We start from the raw sequence: 26,476 nt of genomic DNA, 5'->3' as shown, positions 1-26,476 counted from the left end.
TGTTGCAAATGGTAAGATTCATTCTTATATATGGCTGAATAATATTCCATATATATATATATTTTTTTTTGGATACTAACCCTTTATCAGATATGTCATTTGCAAATATCTTCTCTGATTCCCTAAGTGGCCTTTTAGCTTTGTTGATTGTTTCTTCGCTGTGCAAAAGCTTTTATTTTGATGTAGTACCAATAGTTTACTTTTCTTGTCGCTTCCCCTGCCTCAGGAGACATATCTGGAAAAATGTTGCTAAAGAACTTATAAAACGCAACACCCAAAAAACAAATAATCCAGTTAAAAATTGGAAAGAAAAAAGTGGGTAGAAGACATGAATATACATTTTTCCAAGGAAAACATACAGATGACCAACAGACACATGAAAAGATGCTCAACATCACTTGTCATCAGGGAAATACAAATCAAAACTACAATGAGATATCTCGTCACATCTGTCAGTATGGCTAAAATTAACAACACAAGAAGCAACAGAAGATGTTGGTGAGGATGCAGAGAAAGGGAAACCCTCATGCACTGTCGGTGGGAATGCAAAGTGGTGCAGCCACTCTGGAAAACAGTAGAGAGGTTCCTCAAAAAAAGAAATAGAATCATCCTGTGATTTAGCAATTTCATGACTAGGTATTTACCCAAAGAATACAAAAATACTAACTCGAAGGGACACATACATCCCGATGTTTATAGCAGCATTGTTTACAATAGCTAAATTATGGAAAGAGCCCAAATGTTCATCCATTGACTGATGAATGGATAAAGAAGACAGAATATTACTCAGCCATAAGAAATAATGAAATCTTGCCATTTGCAGTGATGTGGATGGAGTTAAGAGTATTATGCTAAGTGAAACAAGTCGGGAAAGACAAATAGCATATGATTTCACTCATATGTGATTTAAAGAAACAAAACAAACAATCATAGCAGGGAAAAAGAGAGAGGAAAACCAAGAAACAGACTCTTAAGTATAGAGAACACACTGATGGATACCAGATAATAGGTTGGTGGAGAGATGGGTTAAATAGGTGATGGGGATTAAGGAGGGCACTTGTGATGAGAACCAGGTATTGTATGGAATTGAATCACTAAATTGTACACCCAAAACTGATATTATACTGTATGTTAACTAACTGGAATTTAAATAAAAACTAAAAAAAATAGGAAAAAATGTTGGGGGGAGTTAAGATGGCAGAGGTGTTGGGAGACCCTAGGCTTGCCCTTTCCCTCAAATACAGCTGATAAATATCAAATCATTTTGAACACTGAAGAAATAAATCTAAGGACTGAGAGTAAAAATTCGTGGTCTGAGGATCTCCTGGGTTTCACAGGGAGAAGCAGTTACCCTGCTTGGAGCGCATTTGGGAGAGATTGCACAGCCTCTTTAGGGGCAAAAGACCTGGCAGATGCCACTGACCTACCCTGTTCACTAACATAGGAACAGGAACACTGGCTGAGGGTAACAAGCCTTTGTGCTGGCTTTCTGCTACGCTTTACCAAAAACTCTGAACTACTGCATGGTTGTACAACCGGTTTCTGGGACAAGCCAGCACTGGCCACAGCACAGCAAGAACCTCCCCCAGAGGGTCAGCATGGGTCCCCGCCATGCAGATCTCTAAAATACGGAGTTGTTTTTTTTTTTTTAACGTTTATTTATTTTTGAGACAGAGAGAGACAGAGCATGAACGGGGGAGGGTCAGAGAGAGAGAGACACAGAATTTGAAACAGGCTCCAGGCTCCCAGCTGTCAGCACAGAGCCCCACGCGGGGCTGGGACCGCGAGATCATGACCTGAGCGGAAGTCAGCCGCTTAACCGACTGAGCCACCCAGGCGCCCCTAAAATACGGAGTTTTGAAACCCAGCTGTGTGCCTGAGATAAAACACAGGAGTGCTGTGCTGCCTGGTAGGCAGACAGCTCAGATGCAAGCAGGGTTAATGCGGAGATCTGGTGGAAGCCAGAGACACAAGAGAGGTGATTGTTCTTCTGTGAGGGCCTCCTGAAGAGAGGTGGGTGTGAATTCCCCAATCCAAAATAGGGCGATGCCATTTTCACCCCACCCATCAGCACTGACCTACTTCAATGAGCAAAACAGTGCCACCAAGTGGAGGCCAGAGCCACTTACACCAAGCCCCGCCCCCCTGCAACCTACAGGTACATCCTCACTAGGGCAAATCCATCTAAGAATTAGCGCAGAAGGCCCCACCCCCAGCAGACCAGCACAAACCCTCACAGGCACCAGGTGTACTGATCATAGAGTGCTACAAAGCATCAGTTCTAGGGGGAATACGATCTAGCTTCCTTTGGTTCCCCCTGCTCTTGGGATACAAAAAAGCAATTAGAAAAACCTTTTTTTAATCTAGTTTCTTTTAACAAGCATACCAAAGCACATCTATAATCTAGTTTCCTTTTTATATCTTGAAAGTATGATAAGACAGAGGAATCCACCCTAAAAGAAAGAACAGGAGGAAGCAATGGCCATGGACTTAATCAATACAGATATAAGTAAGATGTCTGAACTAGAATATAAAACAATAATTATAAGGATACTAGCTGGACTTGAAAAAAGCATAGAAGACACTAGAGAATCACTCACTGAAGAGATAAAAGAACCAAAAACTAGTCAGTCCAAAGTTAAAAATGCTATAACCAAGATGCAAACCCAGATGTATGCCAAGACAACAAGTGTGGACAAAGCAGAGGAATGTATGCATGATATAGAAGATAAAATTATGGAAAATAATGAAACTGAAAAGAAGAGGGAATAAAAGGTATTGGATCACAAATTTAGACTTAGGGAATTCAGCAACTCCTTAAAGTATAATAACATTCATATAATGGGAGTCCCAGAAGATGAAGAGAGAGGAAAAGGAGCAAAAGGATTATTTGAGTAAATTATAGCTGAAAACTTACCTAACCTGGGGAAGGGAACAGAAGACATCGAACTACAAGAAGCACAGAGGACTTCTGTTAAATTCAACAAAAGCCAGCCATCACCAAGACATATCATAGTCAAATTCACACAATACACAAAGAAGTGTGAAAGCAGCAAGGGGAAAAAAGTCCTTAAACTATGAGGGAAGACAGATCAGGTTCACAGCAGACCTGTCCACAGAAATGTGGCAGGCCAGAAGGGAGTGGCAGGATATATTCAATGTGCTGAATGGGAAAAATATGCAGTCAGGAATACTTTATCCAGGAAGGCTGTCATTCAGAATAGAAGGAAAGATAGTTTCTCAGGAAAACAAAAACTAAAGGAGTTCATGACCACTAGACCAGCCCTACAAGAAATATTATAGGAGCCTCTTTGAGTGGGGAAAAAAGGACCAAAAGCAACAAAGACTAGAAAGGAACAGAGAACATCACCAGAAATACCCAACTTTACAGGTAACACAAAGGCACTAAATTACTATCTTTCAGTAATCACTCTGAGTATAAATAGACTAAATGCTCCAATCAAAAGATATAGGGTGTCAGAAAGGATTAAAAAAGATCCATCTATATGCTGCCTACACGAGACTCATTTTAGACCTAAAGACACCTGCAGATTGAAAATGAAGGGATGGAGAGCCATCTATCTTGCTAATGGATGTCAAAGAAAGCCAGAATAGCCATAACTTTTTTCAGAAAAAAACTGTATTTTAAACCAAAGACTGTCACAAGATATGAAGAAGGGCATTACGTCATAATTAAGGCATCTATCCTTCAAGAGATCTAACAATTGTAAATATTTATGCCTCAAACTTGAAAGAACCCAAATATATAAATCAATGAATAACAAACATAAAAAAACTCACTGATAATAATACAATACTAGTAGGGGACTTTAACACCCCACTTACATCAATGGACAGATCATCTAAGAAAATCAACAAGGAAACAATGGCTTTGAAAGACATACTCAATCGGATGGACTTAACAGATATATTCAGAACATTTCATCCTAAAGCAGCAGAATACACGTTCTTTTCTAGTGCACATGGAACATTCACCGGAATAGACCACATACTGGGTCACAAATCAGCCCTCAACAAGTACCAAAAAAGACTGAGATCATACCATGCATATTTTAGGACCACAATTGTATGAAACTTGAAGTCAATCACAAGAAAAAAAATTAGAAAGATCGCAAATACATGGAGGTTAAAGAACATCCTACTAAAGAATAAATAGGTGATGGGCATTAGGAGGGCACTTGTTGGGATGAGCACTGGGTGTATTATGGAAGTGATGAATCACTGGGTTCTACTCCTGAAACCAATACTGCACTGTATGGTAACTAACTTGAATTTAAATTCAAAAAAGAGAACGAATGGGTTAATCAGGAAATTAAAGAAGAAATTTTAAAAAGTACATGGAAGCAAATGAAAATGAAAACACAACAGTCCAAAACTTTTGGGATGCAGCAAAGGCCATCCTAAGAAGGAAGTATGTTGCAATACAAGCCTACCTTAAGGAGCAAGAAAAATCTCGAATATACAACCTAACTTTATGCCTAAAGCATCTAGAAAAGGAACACCAAATAAAGCCTAAAACCATCAGAAGAAGGTAAATAATAAAGATTGGAGCAGAAATAAATGATATGGAAACAAACAAACAAACAAAAAACAGAACAGATCAACAAAACTAAAAGCTGGTTCTTCAAAAGAATTAATAAAATGGATAAACCCCTAACCAGATTTATCAAAAATAAAAGAGAACAGTTTCAAAAAATAAAATCATGAATGAAAGAGGAGAGATCACAATCAACACCACAGAAATACAAAGAGTTATAAGATAATATTTTGAAAACTTATATGCCAACAAACTGGGCTATCTGGAAGAAATGGACAAATTCCTAGAAACATACAAACTACTGAAATTAAAACAGGAAGAAATAGATAATTTGAACAGACCCATAACCAGCAAAGAAACTGAATCAGTAATCAAAAATCTCCCAAAAAGCCACCCTGGAAAACAGTGTGGAGGTTCCTCAAAAAATTAAAAATAGATCTACCTTATGACCCAGCAATAGCACTGCTAGGAATTTACCCAAGGGATACAGGAGTGCTGATGCATAGGGGCACTTGTACCCCAATGTTTATAGCAGCACTTTCAACAACAGCCAAATTTTAGAAAGAGCCTAAATGTCCATCAACTGACAAATGTATAAAGAAGTCGTGGTTTATATATACAATGGAATACTACTTGGCAATGAGAAACAATGAAATCTGGCCATTTGCAGCAAGGTGGATGGAACTGGAGGGTATTATGCTAAGTGAAATAAGTCAGGCAGAGAAAGACAGATACCATATGTTTTCACTCATATGTGGATCCTGAGAAACTTAGCAGAAGATGATGGGGGAGGGGAAGGGGGAAAAAGTTATAGAGAGGGAAGGAGGCACACCATAAGAGACTCTTAAATACTGAGAACAAACTGAGGGTTGATGGGGGTGGGGGAGAGGGGAAAGTGGGTGATGGGCATTGAGGGGGGCGCCTGTTGGGATGAGCACTGGGTGTTGTATGGTAACCAATTTGACAATAAATTTTACATATATATATATTATATTATATTATATATAATTATATATTTTTATAGTTTTTTATAAAATTATATAAATGTTATAAAATTTTTTTATAATTTTATATATATATAAATCTCCCAAAAAACAAAAGTCCAGGGCCAGATATCTTCACAGGTGAATTCTATCAAATATTTAAAGAAGAGTTAAGGGGGGCCTGGGTGACTCATTCAGTTAAGCGTCCAACTTCGGCTCAGATCATGATCTTGCAGTTTGTGGGTTCGTGTCCCACGTTGGGCTCTGTGCTGACAGCTCAGAGCCTGGAGCCTCTTTGGATTCTGTGTCTCCCTCTCTCTCTGCCTCTCCCTGCTTGCTCTCTCTCTCTCTCTCTCTCTCTCAAAAATAAAATAAACATTAAAATTTTTTTTTAAAAATAAAGAATTAATACCTATTCTTTTCAACCTGGTCCAAAAAAAAAATGGATGGAAAACTTCCAAACTCATTCTACAAGGCCAGCATTACCTTGATTCCAAAGCCAAAGACCCCACTAAAAAGGAGAATTATAGGCCAATATCCTTGATGAACATGGATGCAAAAATTCTCAACAAGATACTAGCAAATTGAATCCAACAGTATATTAAAAGACTTCTTCACCACGACCAAGTGGGATTTATTCCTGGGCTGCAGGAGTGGTTAAATATTTGTAAAGCAATCAATGTGATATACCACATTAATGAAAGAAAGGATAAGAACCATATGATCCTCTCAATAGATACAGAAAAATCCTTTGACAAAATACAGCATCCATTGTTGATAAAAACCCTCAACAAAGTAGGTTGAGAGGGAACATAACTCAACATCATAAAGGCCATATATGAAATACTCACAGATAGTATCATCCTCAATGGGGAAGAACTAATTAAACTTTTCCTCTACGGTCATGAAGAAGACAGGGATATCCACTCTTACCATTACTATTTAATATAGTACTGGAAGTCTTAGCCTCAGCAATCAGACAACAATCTTTCATGCTTTATTGGTTTTCTTTCATGATACACTTGTATTCCTTTCTCTTTATTCTTTGCATATTTATTACTGGTTTTTGATTTGTGGTTATGATTTTGTTGTATATAACATTTTCTGCATATTGAAGTCTATATTAAGTTGATGGCCATCTATGTTTGAACCAATTCTTTACCCCTCTTTTCCCCATGTTTTGGATATATGGTGTCATATTTTACATTCTTTTATGAATCCCTTGACTGATTTTTAGAGAAATACTTATTTTTAATGCTTTTGTTTTTTACTTTCGTACTCTCACTTTTGGTCTTTCCTTTCTGCTCAAAAAGCCCCTTTTAATGTTTCTTGTAGGGCTGATTTAGTGGTCATGAACCCCTTTTGTTTTTGTCTATCTGGGAAACTTTCTCTCTCCTTCTATTCTGAATGACAGCCTTGCTGGATAGAGTATTCTTGGCTGCAGATTTCTTCCGTTTCACACTTTGAATATATCGTTCCACTCCCTCTTTCCTGCAAAGTTTCTCCTGAAAAATCAGCTGATAGTCTTATGGAGTTTCTTTTGTATTTAACTGTCTTTTTTCTCTTGCTGCTTTAAAATTTCTTTATCACTCTTTTTTTTTTTTTTTTGCCATTTTAATTACTATGTATCTTGGTGTGGACTTCCTTGAGTTGATTTGGTGGGGGAAGGGGTCTCTGTGCCTCTTATATCTGGATATCTGTTTCTTTCTCCAGATTAGGGAGGTTTTCAGCTATTATTTCTTCAAATAAGTTTTCTTCCACCTTTTCTCTCTCTTCTTCTCTTGGGATACCTTAAATGTCAGTTATTATGCTTGATGGATTCACTGAGTTCCCTAAGACTCTTCTCATTTTGCATCATTCTTTTTCTCTCAGCTGCTCAGTCTGATTACTTTCCATTACTCTGTCTTCCACACCACTAATTCACTCCTCTGCTTCCTCTAGCCTGCTATTTATTCCATCAAGTGTATTTTTATTTATTTTTTTAAATTTTTTAATCTTTATTTATTTTTGAGAGAGAGAGAGAGAGAGAGAGACAGAGTGTGAGAAGGAGAGAGGCAGGAAAAGAGGGAGACACAGAATTCAAAGCAGGCTCCAGGCTCTAAGCTGTCAGCACAGAGCCAGATGCAGGGCTTGAACTCATGAACCATGAGATCATGACCTGAGGTGAAGTCAGATGCTTAGCTGACTGAGCCACCCAGATGCCCCATCCATCAAGTGTATTTTTAATTTTACTTATTGTGTTCTTCATCTCTGATTGGTTCTTTTTTATCTCTTTGTTAAGACTCTCACTGATATCTTTCTTTTCTCAAATCCAGTGAGTATCTTTATGGTCATTACTTTAAATCTGTCAGGCAAGTTACTTATATCCCTTTTGTTTACATCTCTTGCTGTGGTTTGGTCCTGTGCTTTCATTTGGGACATATTTCTCTGTGTCCTCATTTTGTCCAACTCTCTATGTCTATTTCCATGTGTTAAGAACATCAGCTATGTCATCAGCTATGTCCTTATGAAGAAGAGGTCCTGTAGTGCCCTGCCATGCAGTGTCCCCTGTTCCCCAAGGCCTAGTGCTTCAAGGAGTGTCTCCTATGGTTGTTGCATTTGCTCTGTTGTTGTGTTCTGGCCTCTTCTTTCTCAGTCCAATTGTCTGAAGAGGTTCTGTTTGCCTGTAGTGGGAAGTGTTTGGTCCCCAGCAGGGGTGGGGCACATTTTAACAAGGTGTGTGCTGGTCTGCTTTCAAAATGAGACCTTCCACCACTGCCTGAACTGAGCCTGCAAATCTCACACATCAGGACATGATATTGGTGGGTTTGCAACAGTCTTATTGGGGAGGAGGCCTGTCACACTGGGACTGAGGAAGTGTGACTGGGCAGGGCAGATCTGCAAAAATGTCTGGGGGAGTGGGCTTGGTGTAAACAAGGTAGGTAACAAGTGTGGTCACTGTGCTGGTTTCTGCAGGTGACCTTGTGTTTATGCTGGGATTTGGTGGATGGAAATGATGCATGCCAGCTCCTTTGTTCCTGGGGGAGGTCTCTCCGTGATCCCTGCCTCTCTAGACCACGCTCTGAGGTGAGCAAATCACTCTCCCTTCAGTCGGCCCCTGGAGTTTTTCAAACTGCTGCTTCCACATTGTATCTCTGAGGGCAGTTTGTTCTGCTGTCTCTTGAAAGGCAGTGACTTAGCTTTCTAACACCCTCTGGGCTTTCCCAGGGCCAAGCTGCTGATTTTTTTAATTCCAGGCATTAAGTCTTGGTGGCTGTATGAACTCATGAAATTTGGCCCCTCTCATTTTCAAAGCCAAATGTTATGGGGATTCATCTTCCCTCTACAGACTTCCCAGTGTGAAAGTATGTTTTTTGCCCTTCTCCACACCAATGGCTGTCTCCCCAGCACAGATGGCCATTTTGCTCCCTACTGCATCTCTGCCCTTCCTACCCTCTTTGATGTGGCGTCTTCTCTATCTTTAGTTGAGTTTGCTCTGCCAGTCTTCAGATTGTTTTCTGGGTTGTTTACACTGATGTGACTGTTATCTGGTTGTATCCATGGGAGGAAGCAAGTTTAGAATCCTCCTACTCTGATATATTCCCAGTTGACCTCCACACAGTAATTTATATAAAGAATCATGAGGCTATGGTAAAAGAGTAATTATAAGATATAAGGAAATTCAGTATAGTACCCTAGGTCTGAGGCAGAGTAGCTAAGGAAGAATAAACCTAGAAGGAGTGCAGACCTCAAAGAAAGCATAGTTCAGCCCCCTAATATCAGAGTAGTTGCTGGTTTCACTAGGCAAGAGCTAGTTCTAGAGTTGCTGAGCAAACAATAGGCCACCTGTCCAGAGCGCAGGCAATCAGCAAGGTGGTGTGAGTATGCAAAAGAAGTCTGGGTGCCAGTGAAAGCAGGAACAATTAAGAGCACATAGATTACACAAGATGAAAGTGAGGGATGGGAACTTGCAGGATGACTGTTCCGTGTGTGTCCCTGCAGATCGTAGGGGAGCTCTGTGTTGAGAGGGTTGTGGAAAGGTTATCACCAGGCTGAGGCTGTAAGGCCACATTGGGACCAAATCCTGGGCCCCAAAGGGACTGACACTACCTGACAGAGTCCTGGCCAGGTCCAGAGATACTAGCAAGAGAACTTCTTGCACTTGTCCCTCCAGCGCCCTCTACTGAGAAAGTTTAAATATTGTGCTCACTATAAAGAATACTTAAAGGATTCTTAAATGGAAAGTATACTATGTAAGGAAGGATGCATTTGGAACTGAGAAGCAATAAATTGGTAACTGACAAATATACATAGCTGCTTTCAGCTTAATAATATCGTGTTGAAGAAATATTTCATCTAGGTTCAAAAGGGACATTGATCTGCAATTTCCTTTTTTGGTAGCTTTTTTCATATTTTGGTATTAAACTGACTTTGTAAAATTCTGGTTTAGCAAAGAATTTGTATAATATTAGTGTTATTTCTATCTTAAATGTTTGCTAGAATACACATAGGAACCTTTCTAAACCTTTTTGGGAAGGTTTAGAATATTCAATGTTTGCCATAGATATAGAGCTAGTAAGATTTTGTTTCCTCTTTAGTGTTCCTTACAGGAAACTTGAACATTTTACCTGAGTTGTCAAATTTTAGTCATAAAGTAATTAACAATATTCTCTTGTTATTTTCATAAAGTCTGTAGGCTCCATAGTGATATCAGATTCTTGGTATTGGTAATATTTGTTCTTTTTTTCTTGTTGACTCTAAGAGTTTAACAATTTTGTCGGTCATTTCAATGAGCCATCTTATTGTTTTGTTAATTATCTGTATTGTTTGTTTCCACCTTACTGATTTATGTTATTTTTCTCTTATTTTTACATATTTTTGGTTTAATTTATTCTGATTTTTGTATTTGCCTAAGGTAGAACCGTAGGTCATTGATTTTATACATTTAGTCTTTTTTTATTATTTTTTCCCTTTTAATTTTTTTTAGTGTAGTTGACACACGTTACATTAGTTTCAGGTGTACAATTTAGTGATTTGATAAGTTTATACGTTATGCTATGCTCACCACATGTATAGCTACCATCTCTCGGCATACAATGCTAATACAGTATCATTGACTATATTCTCTGTGCACTACCTTTTACTCCCATGATTTATTCATTCCCTGTCAGGAAGACTGTATCTCCCTCTTCCCCTCCAATTTTGTCCAAACCTCCACTCCCCTCCCCTCTGGCAACCAACAGTTTTACATTTAGTCTTTTCTAATATAATTATTTAAAGCTATAGTTTTACCTCTAAGCCTTTTTGCTACATCCCACAAATATTGACATGTTTTGTTTTCATGATCATTAGGTATAACACCTTTTCTAATTTCCTTATGTTTTCTTTAACCATGTATTAATTAGAATTATGTTCTTTAATTTCCAAGTATCTGAGGTTTTTGTAGGTATCTTATTATCAATTCTAATTCAATTCTATTGTCATCAGAAAACATTCTATAGACTTGAAGTTTTAAATTTTTATTGTGACTTAGTTTTTGGTCCAGGAAATGGTCTTGGTGAATATACCATGTGCACTTGAAGAGCATATGCATATGTTCTGCATTTCTTGGTATACTATTTTACAAATACCAATTAGGTCAAGGTATTTGATAGTATTATTTGATATTCCATGTCATTTCTGATTTCTTTTGTCTAATTATTCTGTTAAGTGCTGAAAGAACAACATTAAAATATACAGATAATACTCTGATATTTTTTCTATTTCTCCCTTTAATTCCATCAGTTCTTGCTTCATGTAGTTTGAATACCTGTTATCAAGCACATACTCATTTATGATTTTTATACCTGATGAAGTGACATTTTGACATCATAAGCTGTCCCTTTTTAACTTTGTTTTGCACTCTATTTTATCTGAAATTAATATAACTACTGTAACCTTCTTAGGCTTACTCTTTGCATTCTTCTTTTTAAAATGTATTTACTTTCAGAGAGAGAGAGAGAGAGAGCAGGGGAGGGGCAAAGAGAAAGGGAGAGAGAGAGAGAATCCCAAGCAGGCTCCACACTGCCAGCATGGAGCTCAATGTGGGGCTTGAACCCAGGAACCATAAGATCATGACCTGAGCCAAAGTCAGATGCTTAACCAATTGAGCCACCCAGGTGCCCCACTCTTTGCATTCTGTTTAATGTTCCACTCTTTTTTTCCCTAACTTATCTGTATTTTTATATTTAAAGTGTGGTTTTGTAAATATCATATACTTTAGTCTTGCTTTTTTATCCATTCTGACAATCTCTTTGAGTTGGGATATTTAGTGCATTAACACTTTTTAAAGCTTTAAAACATTTTGAAGTTTTCATTTGTATACCATAAAATAATCTGTTTTAAGTGTACAAATCAATAATTATTAATATGCTTACAAAGTCATGTAACCATAATCACAATCCAGTTTTTGGACATTTCTATCACCCCAAAAGTTTCCTTATGCCCACTTAAGCAGTCACTCCCCATTCCTCCACCCCACTCCACCCTATACAAAGCTTCTGCCAATTATTAATTTAATTTCTGTGTCTGTGGATTTGCCTATTTTGGACATCTTATATAAATGGAATCATACAATATTATGGTCATTTGTGTCAGCTTTCTTTTACTTACAGAATGTTTTCAAAATTCATCCATGTTGTAGTATGTATCAGTTTAGTTGCTGAGTAGTATTCCATTAGAAATGTATCACATTTTGTTCGTACACTTCAACAATAATGAACATTTGGATTATTTCTGGTTTGAGGTTATTTCAAACAATGCCGCTATGAAGATTTGTGTAGGTCTTTGTATAGACATGTTTTCATCTCTATTGGGTAGATTTCTAGGAATGTAATTGCTAGTTCATATGTGAAATCTATGTTTCTACATTTGGGGAACTGCCAAACTTTTCCACACAGGATGCAGCAATTTACATTCCTGCCAGTAGTATATGAGGGCTTCAGTTTCTATACATCTGCACCAATTATCATTATCTGTCTTTTTGATTATAGCCATCCTAGTGCGTGTGAAATAGTATTTCCTTGTGGTTTTGATTTGCATTTCCCTGAGGACTAATGATATTGAACGTCTTTCATATGCTTCTTGCCCATTTACAGATCTTCTTCAGTCAGATCTTTTGTCTATTTTTAAATTGTATCATTTGACTTCTTATTGGTCAGTTTTATGAGGTCTTTAAATATTCTGAATAAAGTTCCTTATTGGATATATTATTTGCAACTATTTTTCTCTCAGTCTGTGACTTGTCTTTTTACTTCCTTGAGTGTGTTCTTTGACATGCTAAAGATTTAAATTTTGATGAAGTCCAAAATATCTATTTTTGTGTTGTGTATACTGTTCGTGTTGTGTCTAAGAAGGCTTTTCTTAATCCAAGGTCATGAAGATTTAGTCCTATAACCTATACTAAGAGTTTTATAGTTTTAGCTCTTACATTTATGTCTCTAAAGGTGTAGTTAATTTTTGTTTACAGTGTAAGGTCCAACGATATTCTTTTTTGTATGTGGATGTTCATTTGTCCTGGCACTATTATTGAGGAGATTATTCTTTCCTTTATTGAATGGTCTTGGCATTCTTATTGCAAATCAACAGTACATAGATATATGAGTTTATTTCTGACTTTCAGTACTGTAACATTGACCTATAGGTCTATTCCTATGCCAACCCCATTAACATTTAATGTAATTTATTTTTACTTTTAATCTTTTGTTTTCTCTTTGCCTGATCTATTTATTTTCGCTGTTCCTCCTTTCCTAACTTCTTATGGATTATTTTCAATATATTTTATTTAATTATATTTTAATTTATGCACCATGTAACCTTTTTTTCTGGCAGCTTTAAAGATTTACTCTTCAGGTTGATTTGTAGGAATTTGACTGTAATGTTCCTAGGTATGGTTCTTTTTGTATTCCTAATGGGAATTCTCTCTGAGGTTCTTGAATCTTTAAATTTATGACTTTCACCAAATTGTGGTCATTATCTCTTCAAAGTTTTTTCTGCCCTATTTTTTCTCTTCTCTTTCCAGAACTCCAGTTACACACGTCAGACCTTTTAATATTGTCCCACAGGTCCCTGATGTTCTATTCAGTTTCTTTTCAAATTTTTTCTATCTTTTCTTCCAATAGATCAAATGAAATTATTGTTTTCAAATTCACATACCCTTATCTGTTAACATATTATATTATGGTTAAGCCTATCTGGTAAATGTTTTAATTCAGATATTGCATTTTTCAGTTCTAAAATTTACATTTTGTTCTTTTTTATACTTTCTATTCATTGCTAAGAGTTTCTATACCTTCATTATAAGCATATTTTTCTTTACCTCATTGATGTAATGAGAATAACTGCTTTAAAACCCTTGTCTAATATTTCCAACTTATGAGACATCACAGGATTGACTTTTGTTCTCTGTACCCTTCATAATAGATCACATTTTTCTGGTTCTTGTTACAATGAATAATTTTGGATTGTATGCCGGAGAATGTGAATATTATGTTATTGAGACTTTAGACTCTTATATTTCTCCAAAGAATGTTGATTTTTGCGTTTTTTAAATAGGCAATTAACTTAGTTGTACTCAAAATTCAAACTCTGTTCTTTGATAGCTCAAATTTCTGTTCCATTATTTTATCTTTAGATGTAATGCTTGGAGTTTTTCTTTCACATGTGCAATTCAGGGGCCATCCATCCAGATATTTGAGCAGAGCTTACACACAGAGTTTGGTGCTCTCCTTCTCTGATTCTCTCCTTTCCAGGATTTTTCTCTTCACTTTTTTGTAGCAGTGGTTGCACCAAGCCTATCCTCTGGTTCTTCAGGCCAGAAGAAAATGGAGAGTTCCTTTAGGATTTTAGCTGCCTGATATGGTATAGGCTGTGGCATGCCCTCAGGCTAGATGTCATGAAAATGGACACTCACCCAGTGCAGTTCTTTTCTTCCAAGTGTCAACTACACCCCACAGTCTGCCTATATAGTACCTTCAGATAGTTATTTTTGGTATTTTATCTAGAGTTTTTAATTGTCATGTGTGAGAGGAGGGATTGATCCAATAGGAGTTTACTTAGCCATTACTGGAAACAGAACACAGTGATCAGTATTATTTAATAAAATAAAAATACAACATACTTTTTATATAAGTAAGCTTTTTCTATAAATGAGATATTTGTAACAGATACAATGACTATTCAAACTTATTATTTAATAATATTTATTAAATAATAAATATTTTTAAATTTATTAAACTTTAGAGCAAAGGGTATTAAAAAGCAAATATTTATTTTATTTTTTAATATAATTTATTCTCAAATTGGTTACCATACAACACTCAGTGTTCATCCCAACAGGTGCCCCCTCAATGCCCATCACCCACTTTCCCCTCTCCCCCACCCCCCATCAACCCTCAGTTTCTTCTCAGTATTTAAGAGTTTCTTACGGTTTGCCTCCTTCCCTCTCTGTAACTTTTTCCCCCTTCCCCTCCCCCATGGTCCTCTGTTAAGTTTCTCAGGATCCACATATGAGTGAAAACATATGGTATCTGTCTTTCTCTGCCTGACTTATTTCACTTAGCATAATACCCTCCAGTTCCATCCACCTTGCTGCAAATGACCAGATTTCATTCTTTCTCATTGCCAAGTAGTATTCCATTGTATACATAAACCACAACTTCTTTGTCCATTTGTCAGTGGATGGTCATTTAGGCTCTTTCCATAATTTGGCTATTGTTGAAAGTGCTGCTATAAACATTGGGGTACATGTGCCTCTATGCATCGGCACTTCTGTATCCTTTGGGTATATTCCTAGCAGTGCTATTGCTGGGTCATAGGGCAGGTCTATTTTTAATTTTTTGAGGAACCTCCACACTGTTTTCCAGAGCAGCTGCACCAGTTTGCATTCCCACCAACAGCGCAAGAGGGTTCCCGTTTCTCCACATCCTCACCAGCATCTATAGTCTCCTGACTTGTTCATTTTAGCCACTCTGACTGGTGTGAGGTGATATCTCATTGTAGTTTTGATTTGTATTTCCCTGATGAGGAGTGACGTCGAGCATCTTTTCATGTGTCTGTTGGCCATCTGGATGTCTTCTTTAGAAAAGTGCCTATTCATGTCTTTGACCATTTCTTCACTGGATTATTTGTTTTTCAGGTGTGGAGTTTGTGAGTTCTTTATAGATTTCGGATACTAGCCCTTTGTCTGACATGTAATTTGCAAATATCTTTTCCCATTCCGTCGGTTGCCTTTCAGTTTTGTTGATTGTTTCCTTTGCTGTGCAGAAGCTTTTTATCTTCATGAGGTCCCAATAGTTCATATTTGCTTTTAATTCCCTTGCCTTTGGAGATGTGTCGAGTGAGAAATTGCTGTGGCTGAGGTCAGAGAGGTTTTTTCTGCTTTCTCCTCTAGGGTTTTGATGGTTTCCTGTCTCACATTCAGGTCCTTCATCCATTTTGAGTTTATTTTTGTGAATGGTGTAAGAAAGTGTCTAGTTTCATTCTTCTGCATGTTTCTGTCCACTTCTCTCAGCACCATTTGTTAAAGAGACTGTCTTTTTTCCATTGGATACTCTTTCCTGCTTTGTCAAAGATTAGTTGGCCATACATTTGTGGGTCAATTACGGGGTTCTCTATTCTATTCCATTGGTCTATGTGTCTGTTTTTGTGCCAATACCATACTGTCTTGATGATTACAGCTTTGTAGTAGAGGCTAAAGTCTGGGACTGTGATGCCTCCCGTTTTGGTTTTCTTCTTCAACATTACTTTGGCTATTTGGGGTCTTTTGTGGTTCCACACAAATTTTATGATTGTTTGTTCTATCTTGAGAAGAATGCTAGTGCAATTTTGATTGGGATTGCGTTGAATGTGTAGATTGCTTTGGGTAGCATTGACATTTTAACAATATTTATTCTTCCAATCCATGAGCATGGAATGCTTTTCCATTTCTTTGTATCTTCTTCAATTTCCTTCATAAGCTTTCTATAGTTTTCAGCATACAGATCTTTTACATCTTTGGTTAGGTTTATTCATAGGTATTTTATGGTTCTTGGTGCAATTGTGAATGGGATCAGTTACTTTATTTCTCTTTCTGTTGCTTCATTATTGGTGTATAAAAATGCAACTGATTTCTGTACATTAATTTTGTACCCTGCGACTTTGCTGAATTCATGTATCAGTTCTAGCAGATTTTGGTGGAGTGTGTTGGGTTTTCCAGGTAGAGTATTGTGTTGTCTGTGAAAAGTGAAAGTCTGACTTCATCTTTGCCAATTTGATGCCTTTGATTTCATTTTGTTGTCTGATTGCTGATGCTAGGACTTTCAATACTATGTTAAACAACAGTGGTGAGAGTGGACATCCATGTCGTGTTCCTGATCTCAGGGGGAAAGCTCTCAGTTTTTTCCCATTGAGGATGATATTACCTGTGGGATTTTCATAAATGGCTTCTATGATGTTTCAGTATGTTCCTTATATCCCAACTTTCTTGAGGGTTTTTATTAACAAAGGATGCTGAATTTGGTCAAATGCTTTTTCTGCATCTATTGACAGGACCATATGGTTCTTATCTTTTATTAATGTGATGGATCACATTGATTGATTTGGGAATATTGAACCAGCCCTGCAGCCCAGCAATTAATCCCACTTGACCATGGTGAATAATTATTTTTATATGCTGTTGAATTCAATTTGCTAGTATCTTGTTGAGAATTTTTGCATACATATTCCTCAGGGATATTGGCCTGTACTCTTTTTTTGCTGGGTCTCTGTCTGGTTTGGGAATCAAAGTAATGCTGGCTTCATAGAATGAGCCCTGAAGTTTTCCTTCCATTTCTATTTTTTTGGAACAGCTTGAGAAGGATAGGTACTAACTCTGCTTTAAATGTCTGGTAGAATTCCCCTGGGAAGCCATCTGGTCCAGGACTCTTATTTGTTGGGAGATTTTTTATGACTAATTCAATTTCTTCACTAGTTATGAGTCTGTTCAAATTTTCTGTTTCTTCCCGTTTGAGTTTTGGTAGTGTGTGGGTGTTTAGGAATTTGTCCATTCCTTCCATGTTGTCCTGTTTGTTGGCATATAATTTTTCATACTGTTCCCTGATGATTGAAAAAGAAAATATTTAGATAGAACTATTTTCCTATCCTTCAGCCATTATTTTCTTAATTTATTTATTTAAATTCAAGTTAATTAACATACAGTGTAGCATTGGTTTCAGTAGAACCCAGTGGTTCATCGCTTACATATAACACTCAGTACTCATCCCAACAAGTGCTCTCCTTAATTCCCATCACCCATTTAGCCCATGTCCACACCCACCTCCTCTCCAGGAGCCCTGTTTGTTCTATGTATTTAAGAGTCTTGTATGGTTTCTCCCTCTCTGTTTTTATCTTCTTTTTCCTTCTCTTCCCCTATGTTCACCTGTTGTGTTTCTGAAATTCCACATATGAGTGAAATCATATGATACTTGTCTTTCTCTGACTGACTTATTTTGCTCAGCATAATATGCTTTGGTTCCATCCACGTTGTTACAAATGGCAAGATTTCATTCTTTTTCATCGCTGAGTGGTATTCCATTGTATATACAGATACCACATCTTTTTTATCCATTCATCAGTTGATGGACATTTGGGCTCTTTCCCTACTTTGGCTATTGTCGATAGTACTGCTATAAACATTGGGGTGCATGTGCCCCTTCAAATCAGCACTCCTGTATCCTTTGGGTAAACACCTAGTAGTGCAGTTGCTGGGTAGTTCTACTTTTAATTTTTTTTTTTTTTTAATTTTTTTTTTCAACGTTTATTCATTTTTGGGACAGAGAGAGACAGAGCATGAACGGGGGAGGGGCAGAGAGAGAGGGAGACACAGAATCTCGGAAACAGGCTCCAGGCTCTGAGCCATCAGCCCAGAGCCCGACGCGGGGCTCGAACTCATGGACCGCGAGATCGTGACCTGGCTGAAGTCGGACGCCCAACCGACTGCGCCACCCAGGCGCCCCTCTACTTTTAATTTTTTGAGGAACCTCCAAACTGTTCTCCAGAGTGGCTGTACCAGTTTGCATTCCCACCAGCAATGCAAAAGTCTTCTCCTTTTTCTGCATCCTCACCAACATCTATTGTTTCTTGACTTGTTAATTATAGCCATTCTGACAGGTGTGAGGTAATACCTCATCCTTGTTTTGATTTGCATTTCTCTGATGATTAGTGATGTTGAGCATCTTTTCATGTGTCTGTTAGCCATCTGGATTCTTCTTTGGAAAAGTGTCTATTCATGTCTTCACTGGATTATTTGTTTTTGGGGTATTGAGTTTGATATGTTCTTTTATGTTTTGGATACTAACCCTTTGTCCGATATGTCATTTGCAAATATCTTCTCCCATTCTGTTGGTTGTCTTTTAGTTTTGTTGATTGTTTCCTTTGTTGCAGAAGCTTTTTATCTTGATAAGGTCCCCATAGTTCATTTTTGTTTTTATTTCCCTTACTACCAGAGATGTGTCTAGTAAGAGTTTGCTACAGCTGAGGTCAAAGAGGTTGCTGCCTCTGTTCTCCTGTAGGATTTTGATGGTTTCCTGTTTCACATTGAGGTCTCTTATCCATTTTGAGTTTATTTTGAGTGTAAGAAAGTGCTCTAGTTTCATTCTTCTGCATGTCACTGTCCAGTTTTCCCAGCACCATTTGCTGAAGAAACTGTCTTTTTTCCATTGGATACTCTTTCCTGCTTTGTCAAAGATTAGTTGGCCATACATTTGTGGGTCCATTTCTGGATTCTTTGTTCTGTTCCATTGATCTATGTGTCTGTTTTTATATGTCTTGTTTTTCCTAATAAGGGCCTTTTTTTAGCTTATAGAAGTCCCTTTAACATTTCTTGTAAGTCAATTCTAGTAGTGATGAACTACTTTATTAGCTTTTGCTTTCTGGAAAACTCTTTGTCTCTTCTTCAATCCTGAATGGCAAATTTGCTGCATAGGGTATTGTTGTTTCAAAGGATTTTTTTTTCTTTCATCTTTCTGAATATATCATGACACTCCCTTATGGCCTGCCATGTGATGATATTCTTATGGGGGTTCCCTTATATGCAACAAGTTTTTTTCCTCTTATTTCTTCTAAGATTATCTTCTTGTCTTTAACTTTTGAAAGTTTAATTATATTGTGTCTCAGTGTAGGTCTCTTTGGATTCCTCTTTTGGGGATTCCATGGGCTTCTTGGATGTAGCTGTCTCTTTCTCTAGGTTAGAGTAGTTTTCTGTTATTTTTTTGAATAAGCTTTCTGCCCCCTTCTCTCTCTCTTCTCTTTCTGGGACCCCTATAATGTGAATATTGGTCTGCTTGATGGAGTCTTGTAATTCCCTTCATCTATCTTCACTCTTTTTCATTTTTTACATCCTCTGATTGAATGAATTCTACTTTTCTGCCTTTGAGTTTGCTGATATTTTCTTCCACTTTATCTAGTCTGCTCTATTAACTTTGTAAATTCAGTTATTGTATTTTTCAGCGTGTATTTGTGTTTGTTGCTTTTTAACATTTTCTATCTCTTTGTTAAAATTCTCACTTTGTCATGCATTGGTCCCCTGACCTTGGTGAGCATCTTTTGGCCATTTTTAAAAACCCTTTGTCAAATATACCATTTATCACCATTTTATTAAGGTCTGTTTCTGGAGTTTTACCTTGTTCTTTTGTTAGAACATATTCTTCTGTTTCTTCATTTTTTTCACTCTGTGTTGGTTCCTGCATATTAGATAAAACAGCCACCTCTCCCACTCTTGACAGAGTGGTCTTGTGTAGGAGATGGATCTCATAAATCAGCTCAGCCTTAGCTCTTGATTGTTTCTCAAACTTATATGATTGTCTAAGCCACTTTTTTTTGTTCTTAGTGCCTCCCAGTAGTTGATGGCGTGTCAAGACCTGTCAGTCTCCCAAAAGGGAGGATCTCAGTCAGCACCTAGATGCAAACTAATTAGAAGCCAGACTCTTGGTTAGCAGCTTTTAAAGTATACAAGTAGATTTCTTTCTAGGCAAGACCAGGATCTGAGCATATCTGTATGCTCCCTTGCACTAAGCCTTGGGTAGACAGCCAATTAAGAAACTTTTAACTCTTCAGTCCTCAGAGAGAAGCTTGGAATTGAGTTCCCTCCTAATTACTGCACCAGGGGTGGGGTTTATAGTAAGATTGTGTCTCAGCATCTTCCACCCATTTTGATGTGAGTTTTTTTTTTTTTTCATTTGCCCAATGTTTAGGAGTCACTCAGCTAGTTTCTGGATTTCTTTCAGAGGAAGTTTCGCCATGTGTAGCTATAGATTTGGTATGTGCATGGGGGGAGGTGAGTTTGGGAGTTTCCTATGTTGCCATCAAGGATCAGCACCACCAGCACTATTTGTAAAGTGCCAAACTGGAAACTACTCAAATATCGATCAACAGTAGAATGTATGAATAAATTATGGTATAGTCACAAAATAAAATTCTATTCAGCATGAAGGATAAATGGTCTACTTCTCTATAACACAACAATGATAAATCTCCCAAATATATTAAATGAAATAAGCCAGACACAGCAGAGTACATTCTGTAGTATTTTTTGTTATATAAAGTTTATAAACAAGCAAAACTAATCTTTGGTGACAGAAGTCATGATGGTAGTTATCCTTGAGTTAGGGGAGAGACAAGATGGGAAAGGGGGACAAGGGAGTGTTCTGGGATATGGGTAATGATCTGTTTATTGAGTTGGATGCTAGGGGAAGGAATGTGTTCACATCATGAAAATTCATCAGGCTTCTGATTTATGTACTTTTATGTATATGTACTATACTTCAGTAAAAGGTTAATTTGACTTAAGTAAAAAAAAAAAAAAAAGAAAAAAATCCAATATTTTTAGCAAAGGCTTTTCAGTGGCTTCCCATAGTACTCAGAATAAAACCCAAAGTCCTTACCATGGCCTAAAAGGTTATACATGATCTGGCCTATGGCTATCTCCTCCACATTATTACTTCCTATTATTCCCCTTGCTTACTTAGCTCCAGCCACATGGCCTTTTTGCTGTTCTGCAAACATAATAAAACTCCTTTCCATCCTAATGCTTTTTACTTGCTATTCCTCTTTCCTGGAACACTCTTCCCTCAGCATGTCACATTGTTGGTTTCTTATCATACAGATACCAGCTTAAATATCACTTCTTCAAAAACGTCCTCACTTAACACTCCATCTGAAATAGACTTCCCAATCACTTTTTATTACATTACGGTATTTTTTCTTTATAGCATCTGTAACTATCTATGTATTTATTACTTGTTCTTCATTTGTCTTTCTTAATAGAATGCAAACTCCCCAAAGGCTGGGGTCACATCTGCTATGTTCATCATTGTGTCTTTAACACCTGACATCGCCTAGCACATAGGAGCTGCTCATATAAATGTTAGAGTTACATGAATGAATTAATGAAGATCCCTGGGTAAACTGTCCACTAAGCTATAGCTTGGCTTTTCCCCCCAAAGGGAAACACTTAGAAGTTCTAAGTCATTCTGTTAAAAATAAAGCCATGTTGGGGCGCCTGGGTGGCGCAGTCGGTTAAGCATCCGACTTCAGCCAGGTCACGATCTCGCGGTCCGTGAGTTCGAGCCCCGCGTCAGGCTCTGGGCTGATGGCTCAGAGCCTGGAGCCTGTTTCCGATTCTGTGTCTCCCTCTCTCTCTGCCCCTCCCCCGTTCATGCTCTGCCTCTCTCTGTCCCCCCAAAAAAATAAATAAACGTTGAAAAAAAATTAAAAAAAAAAATAAAGCCATGTTAGTATCACCTCTCTTGCCCACCTCAGCTTGATGAATAGAAAGCTCAGATATTTCCCCAGTGCTTCTGTAAAATTTGGCCAAGAGAATGTACTTTAGATAAAACATCATATCCTAAGAAGAGAAACCAGCTAGAACTTACTTCTATCTCCTACCCCCAGATTCTCCAAAGAAAAAATATATATATGGTCAATAGGCAGTGGAGCTCCTCTCTACAGTCCTATATTCCTAAGAAAACGTTGACTTATTCTCACCTTATCTAGGACAAGTAATGAATATAGAAAAGGCCTTATATAGAATTGTTCAATAAGCAAAAGGTGTCTTTAACATGTGTTTGAGGATATCTTTTCTTCTTGTGCTTTCATCTTAGATACAACAACTATGACAGAGCTGTCATCAATACTGTGCCTTATGATGTTGTCCATCGTTGGTATACAGCACACCGGACTCTGACAGTAGAGTTGAGGAGACCTGAGAATGAGTTTTGGGTCAAACTAAAGCCTGGCAGGGTGGGTGCCAAACTCTAAAGATGTCAAATAATTTTGATTTAAAGATGTCAAATAACAATAAAATGAAGCCAGTGTAGATACTCAATAGATACTCAAGTATTCTTGAGTAAAAGAATACTCAAGAAACAAGTTTGTCAAGTGCAGGACCTATTACCTACTGTAACTTATCTTTGTAACTTCCACCCAGCCTGCTGCAGGGCCATGTACATCCTAAGTTCCAAATGTTTGTTTAATCTCAAAAAGAAAAATATGTCATCAAATGTAATCAGAGAACAACCTAAAGCTTTTTTTAAGTGATCTCTTCTGATTTAGAGTTCCTTTGGTCTGCCCTTGTTCTGATGGTGTTTTATTCTCTGTTTTTGCCCATTCACAGGTTCTATTTATAGACAACTGGCGTGTCCTACATGGCAGGGAATCCTTCACTGGCTATCGCCAACTCTGTGGCTGCTATTTAACAAGGGATGATGTATTAAACACTGCTCGTCTCTTGGGGCTTCAGGCTTAAAACTGACAGCATTAGGATTATGAACACACCCGACACCCTGCCTACCAGAATTTCATATCAGCAGAATATTGTGTCAATATCTACTTCAAATTGTCTCTTTATCTCATCACACAAAACAGAAGTTGCAACTAGATCAGTTAGAAAGGAAAGCATTTTAGGAATACCAAAGCCTTTATAAAGCAGGATAAAGCAAAATGTTTGGTCTTAGGACACGTTAACACTATTAAAAGTCATTGAGGACCCCAAAAAGTTCTTGGATGTGGATTATATCTATTGATACTAACTGTATTAGATATTAAGACTGAGAAATGTTTAAAATTCAAGAACACAAAATCACACATCCCTCTCAGTATCAGAGAGATGACATCATCACACATCAGGTAGCCTTTGGAAAAGCCTCTGTACATTTATGAGATAATGGGAGTTAAAAAGGCAAATATCACCTTAGTGTTATCATAAAAATAGTTTTTAAACTACAGGCCCACTAAAAGGGTCTCAAGGATCCTTACAGGTGTTTTCAGACCACTCTTTAAGAACCAGTGAGCTGGAGGATACCTTAGGACAGTCCTTTACATAGACCTGTGGATTAAAGAGTTTAACTGAAACCCTACATTTATACCTACAGTGTCCTATAACTACAGATACTACAGAAATTGCTTCATAACACAAGCTCTGTGATAAGGGAGTAACTAAATACAAACACGTGTTTGTATCTTACAAGAAGAGTTATCTCCATCCACGTCATCTCTTGAGGAGTTAAACTGTGAAGTCACAATAGCTCCTGTGGAACAAAACCATCAGTTCAATAATTGTGTGAGGGATAATTACAGAAAGTTTTTAGAGACTTCTGAGGTTCCATATGATAATGCATATATACACACATACGCCACAAGAGAGTACAGAGGGTTAGTCTGTAAGACTGTTCAGTGAACTCATCATGATAGATAATGTGCTTCCAAAGAATTGGACATCACTATCCAAACTTGCATTTTTTTCTTTTGACGGAATTTAGGATGCAATCTGTTTTCTCCATTTCTGCTGATCTTTTTTTTCTTCTCTTAAAATATTACACGTTTTAATTGCTAAGGTTTGACAGGGTTAAGTTTAATACCTTGTTTCTTTTATTTTTTTAATGGCTTCCTTTACATATGGGTAGAGAGCCAGAGAGATGGGTATGAGGCTTATTTTCCCCTAGGTTTCATTGAAAGTGAAGCTGTACAATAACTTCATTGACCACTATAGAATGATGAAAGAGAATCCAGGCTACTATGTGCACAAGAGGAAAAAAAGCATTATTAGTGAGGATAGAAGTCACAAATCAAAACCAATATTCTGATAGAGAGTAGAGTCTAATCTAATATTCACAAAGAGTCCCTAGTTCACATTTAGTAATTTATGCATTATCTTATTGACTCATCCAGTGTCCTAAAGTATGTTCTCAAAATATTTCTCCATTTTATTTGTAGTATATAGGAATTTTTAAGGGTCTTCATGAAATTTGTCATCCTTAGGTCAAAAGATTGATAATTAAGTCTAGGTTTTAAAGAATATACCCGTTAGCAATCAGAGCAGAAGTAACACTTTAACATGCAGTCTATTCTCCCTGCTGTTATATACTCCTGAAATATGTCACCATTAGTATTCATCAGGATATTTACCTTTTTTGAAGTCTTGCTTAACTTAGCCTTGAAAATTATATTTTAACTACAGTCAGCATTGATTTATAACAAGCAAATCACATATTCAGGGCTCTGGAGAGACAGGGATACAGATCAGTCTTTCTCGCTAAAGGATTTCCTTTACCTTCTGTCTCACCTAGGACCTTGATTCATTAATTATTTCACCCTCGCTTGCCTAAATTTTCAATCCATACTTTTCTACAATGTACTCTTTTCACAGGAAGAAAGAAGGAAGGTAATCATTTGAGTATTGCCCATGGTGCATTGAAAACTTTCTTTGTGAGATGTTTCTTTTTTACATCTCTTTCTTGTGTCCCTGAATATGTAAGCATGGAGTCTCTGTTTACCAAGCTCAGTGTAAAGTTACTTTTACCTTTTGCTAAGGTGGGATGGGATCCGTGGGTCAGGAGCACTGCGCCTATCATAGTGTTCCATAGCACCTAACATAATCACTACATAATACAAATTTGTTGGAATAAGAATAAATTAATAAATCATTTTCAAATAAATTCACCAGAAATTACCATGTTCTTAGTAAATATGTCCTTTTGTGTTTGGCAGTTAACCAGCACTTTTGTTTACCTTCATCTAGAGTAACAAACTATTAAGGAGGGTTCAGGACTGAGGGGTTTCCTGGGCTTCAGAACTTAGTGTTAAAACTGGGAAAGTACCACACAAACCAGGACTATTCTCTCTACCCTCTTGCTGCTAGCTATGTCTTTTTCTTAGGTTCATCACTGGTTCCCATTTCTGTATGAGTGCTCTGTGCCCTCACAACCTGTGTAGTCCATGATGAAAAAGAAAAAAGATGGATAAACTATGGTGTGTTATGGTGGTTCCCAAAATAGACCAGCAGCATCAGCATCATTTGAGCACTTGTTAGAAATGAAAATTCTCAGCCCCCACCCTGGACTTACTAAATCAAAAACTGTGGGGGTAGAATCCAGCAGTTTGCGTTTTGGAAAGCCCTCTGGGGCATTCTGGTGCCCATCAAAGTTTGAGAATCACTGAAGGGAAGAGCCTTGTTGAGTTCTAGGCTCTATTTTAGCTATAGTTTGCTTTTCAGTTTTCTCTTCTTCACTTTATTTTTTTACTTTATTTATTTATTTTTAGAGAGGACAGGGGAGAGGGAGAAAGAGAGAATCCAAAGCAGGCTCCAACCCAGCACAGAGCCCAACACAGGGCTTGAGCCCACAAACCGTGAGATCATGACATGAGCCAAAACCAAGAGCTGGATACTCAACTGACTGAGCCACCTGGACACCCCCTTTTCTTCACTTTAAAATGGAGGGAGGCCTTGGACTAGGCAACATCTAAAGGCTCTGTCACTCTGTAATTTTGTTTGACCTCTCATAGCTTAAGTTTTCTCATATGAGTAAAGTAAGGAAAATACCTACCTCACAGGTTTTTCTAACAAATTTGTAATTATTAAATAAGATGTTTACAGCATATAATGATGACCAATAATAATAGCTAACTC

General features: G+C 37.5%; 1 protein-coding gene across 5 annotated transcripts in view; it reads left to right on the top strand.

Moving 5' to 3' along the window:
- TMLHE (trimethyllysine hydroxylase, epsilon) overlaps positions 1–25,520 on the top strand; it is an 87,622-nt gene extending 62,102 nt beyond the window's left edge. For all 5 annotated transcript variants that reach the window (XM_045472112.1, XM_045472110.1, XM_045472111.1 and 2 more), the window contains 2 exons: positions 22,674–22,812; positions 23,186–25,520. In XM_045472112.1, the coding sequence (XP_045328068.1) occupies positions 22,674–22,812; positions 23,186–23,317 (271 nt within the window). In that variant the 3' untranslated portion in view covers positions 23,318–25,520. The remainder of the gene's footprint in view (positions 1–22,673; positions 22,813–23,185) is intronic.
- Positions 25,521–26,476: the final 956 nt, after the last annotated feature.

This window comes from Leopardus geoffroyi, chromosome X (genome assembly GCF_018350155.1).
Source record: "Leopardus geoffroyi isolate Oge1 chromosome X, O.geoffroyi_Oge1_pat1.0, whole genome shotgun sequence".
Lineage (NCBI taxonomy): Eukaryota > Metazoa > Chordata > Mammalia > Carnivora > Felidae > Leopardus > Leopardus geoffroyi.
This window is presented reverse-complemented; position numbering and strand designations above follow the sequence as displayed.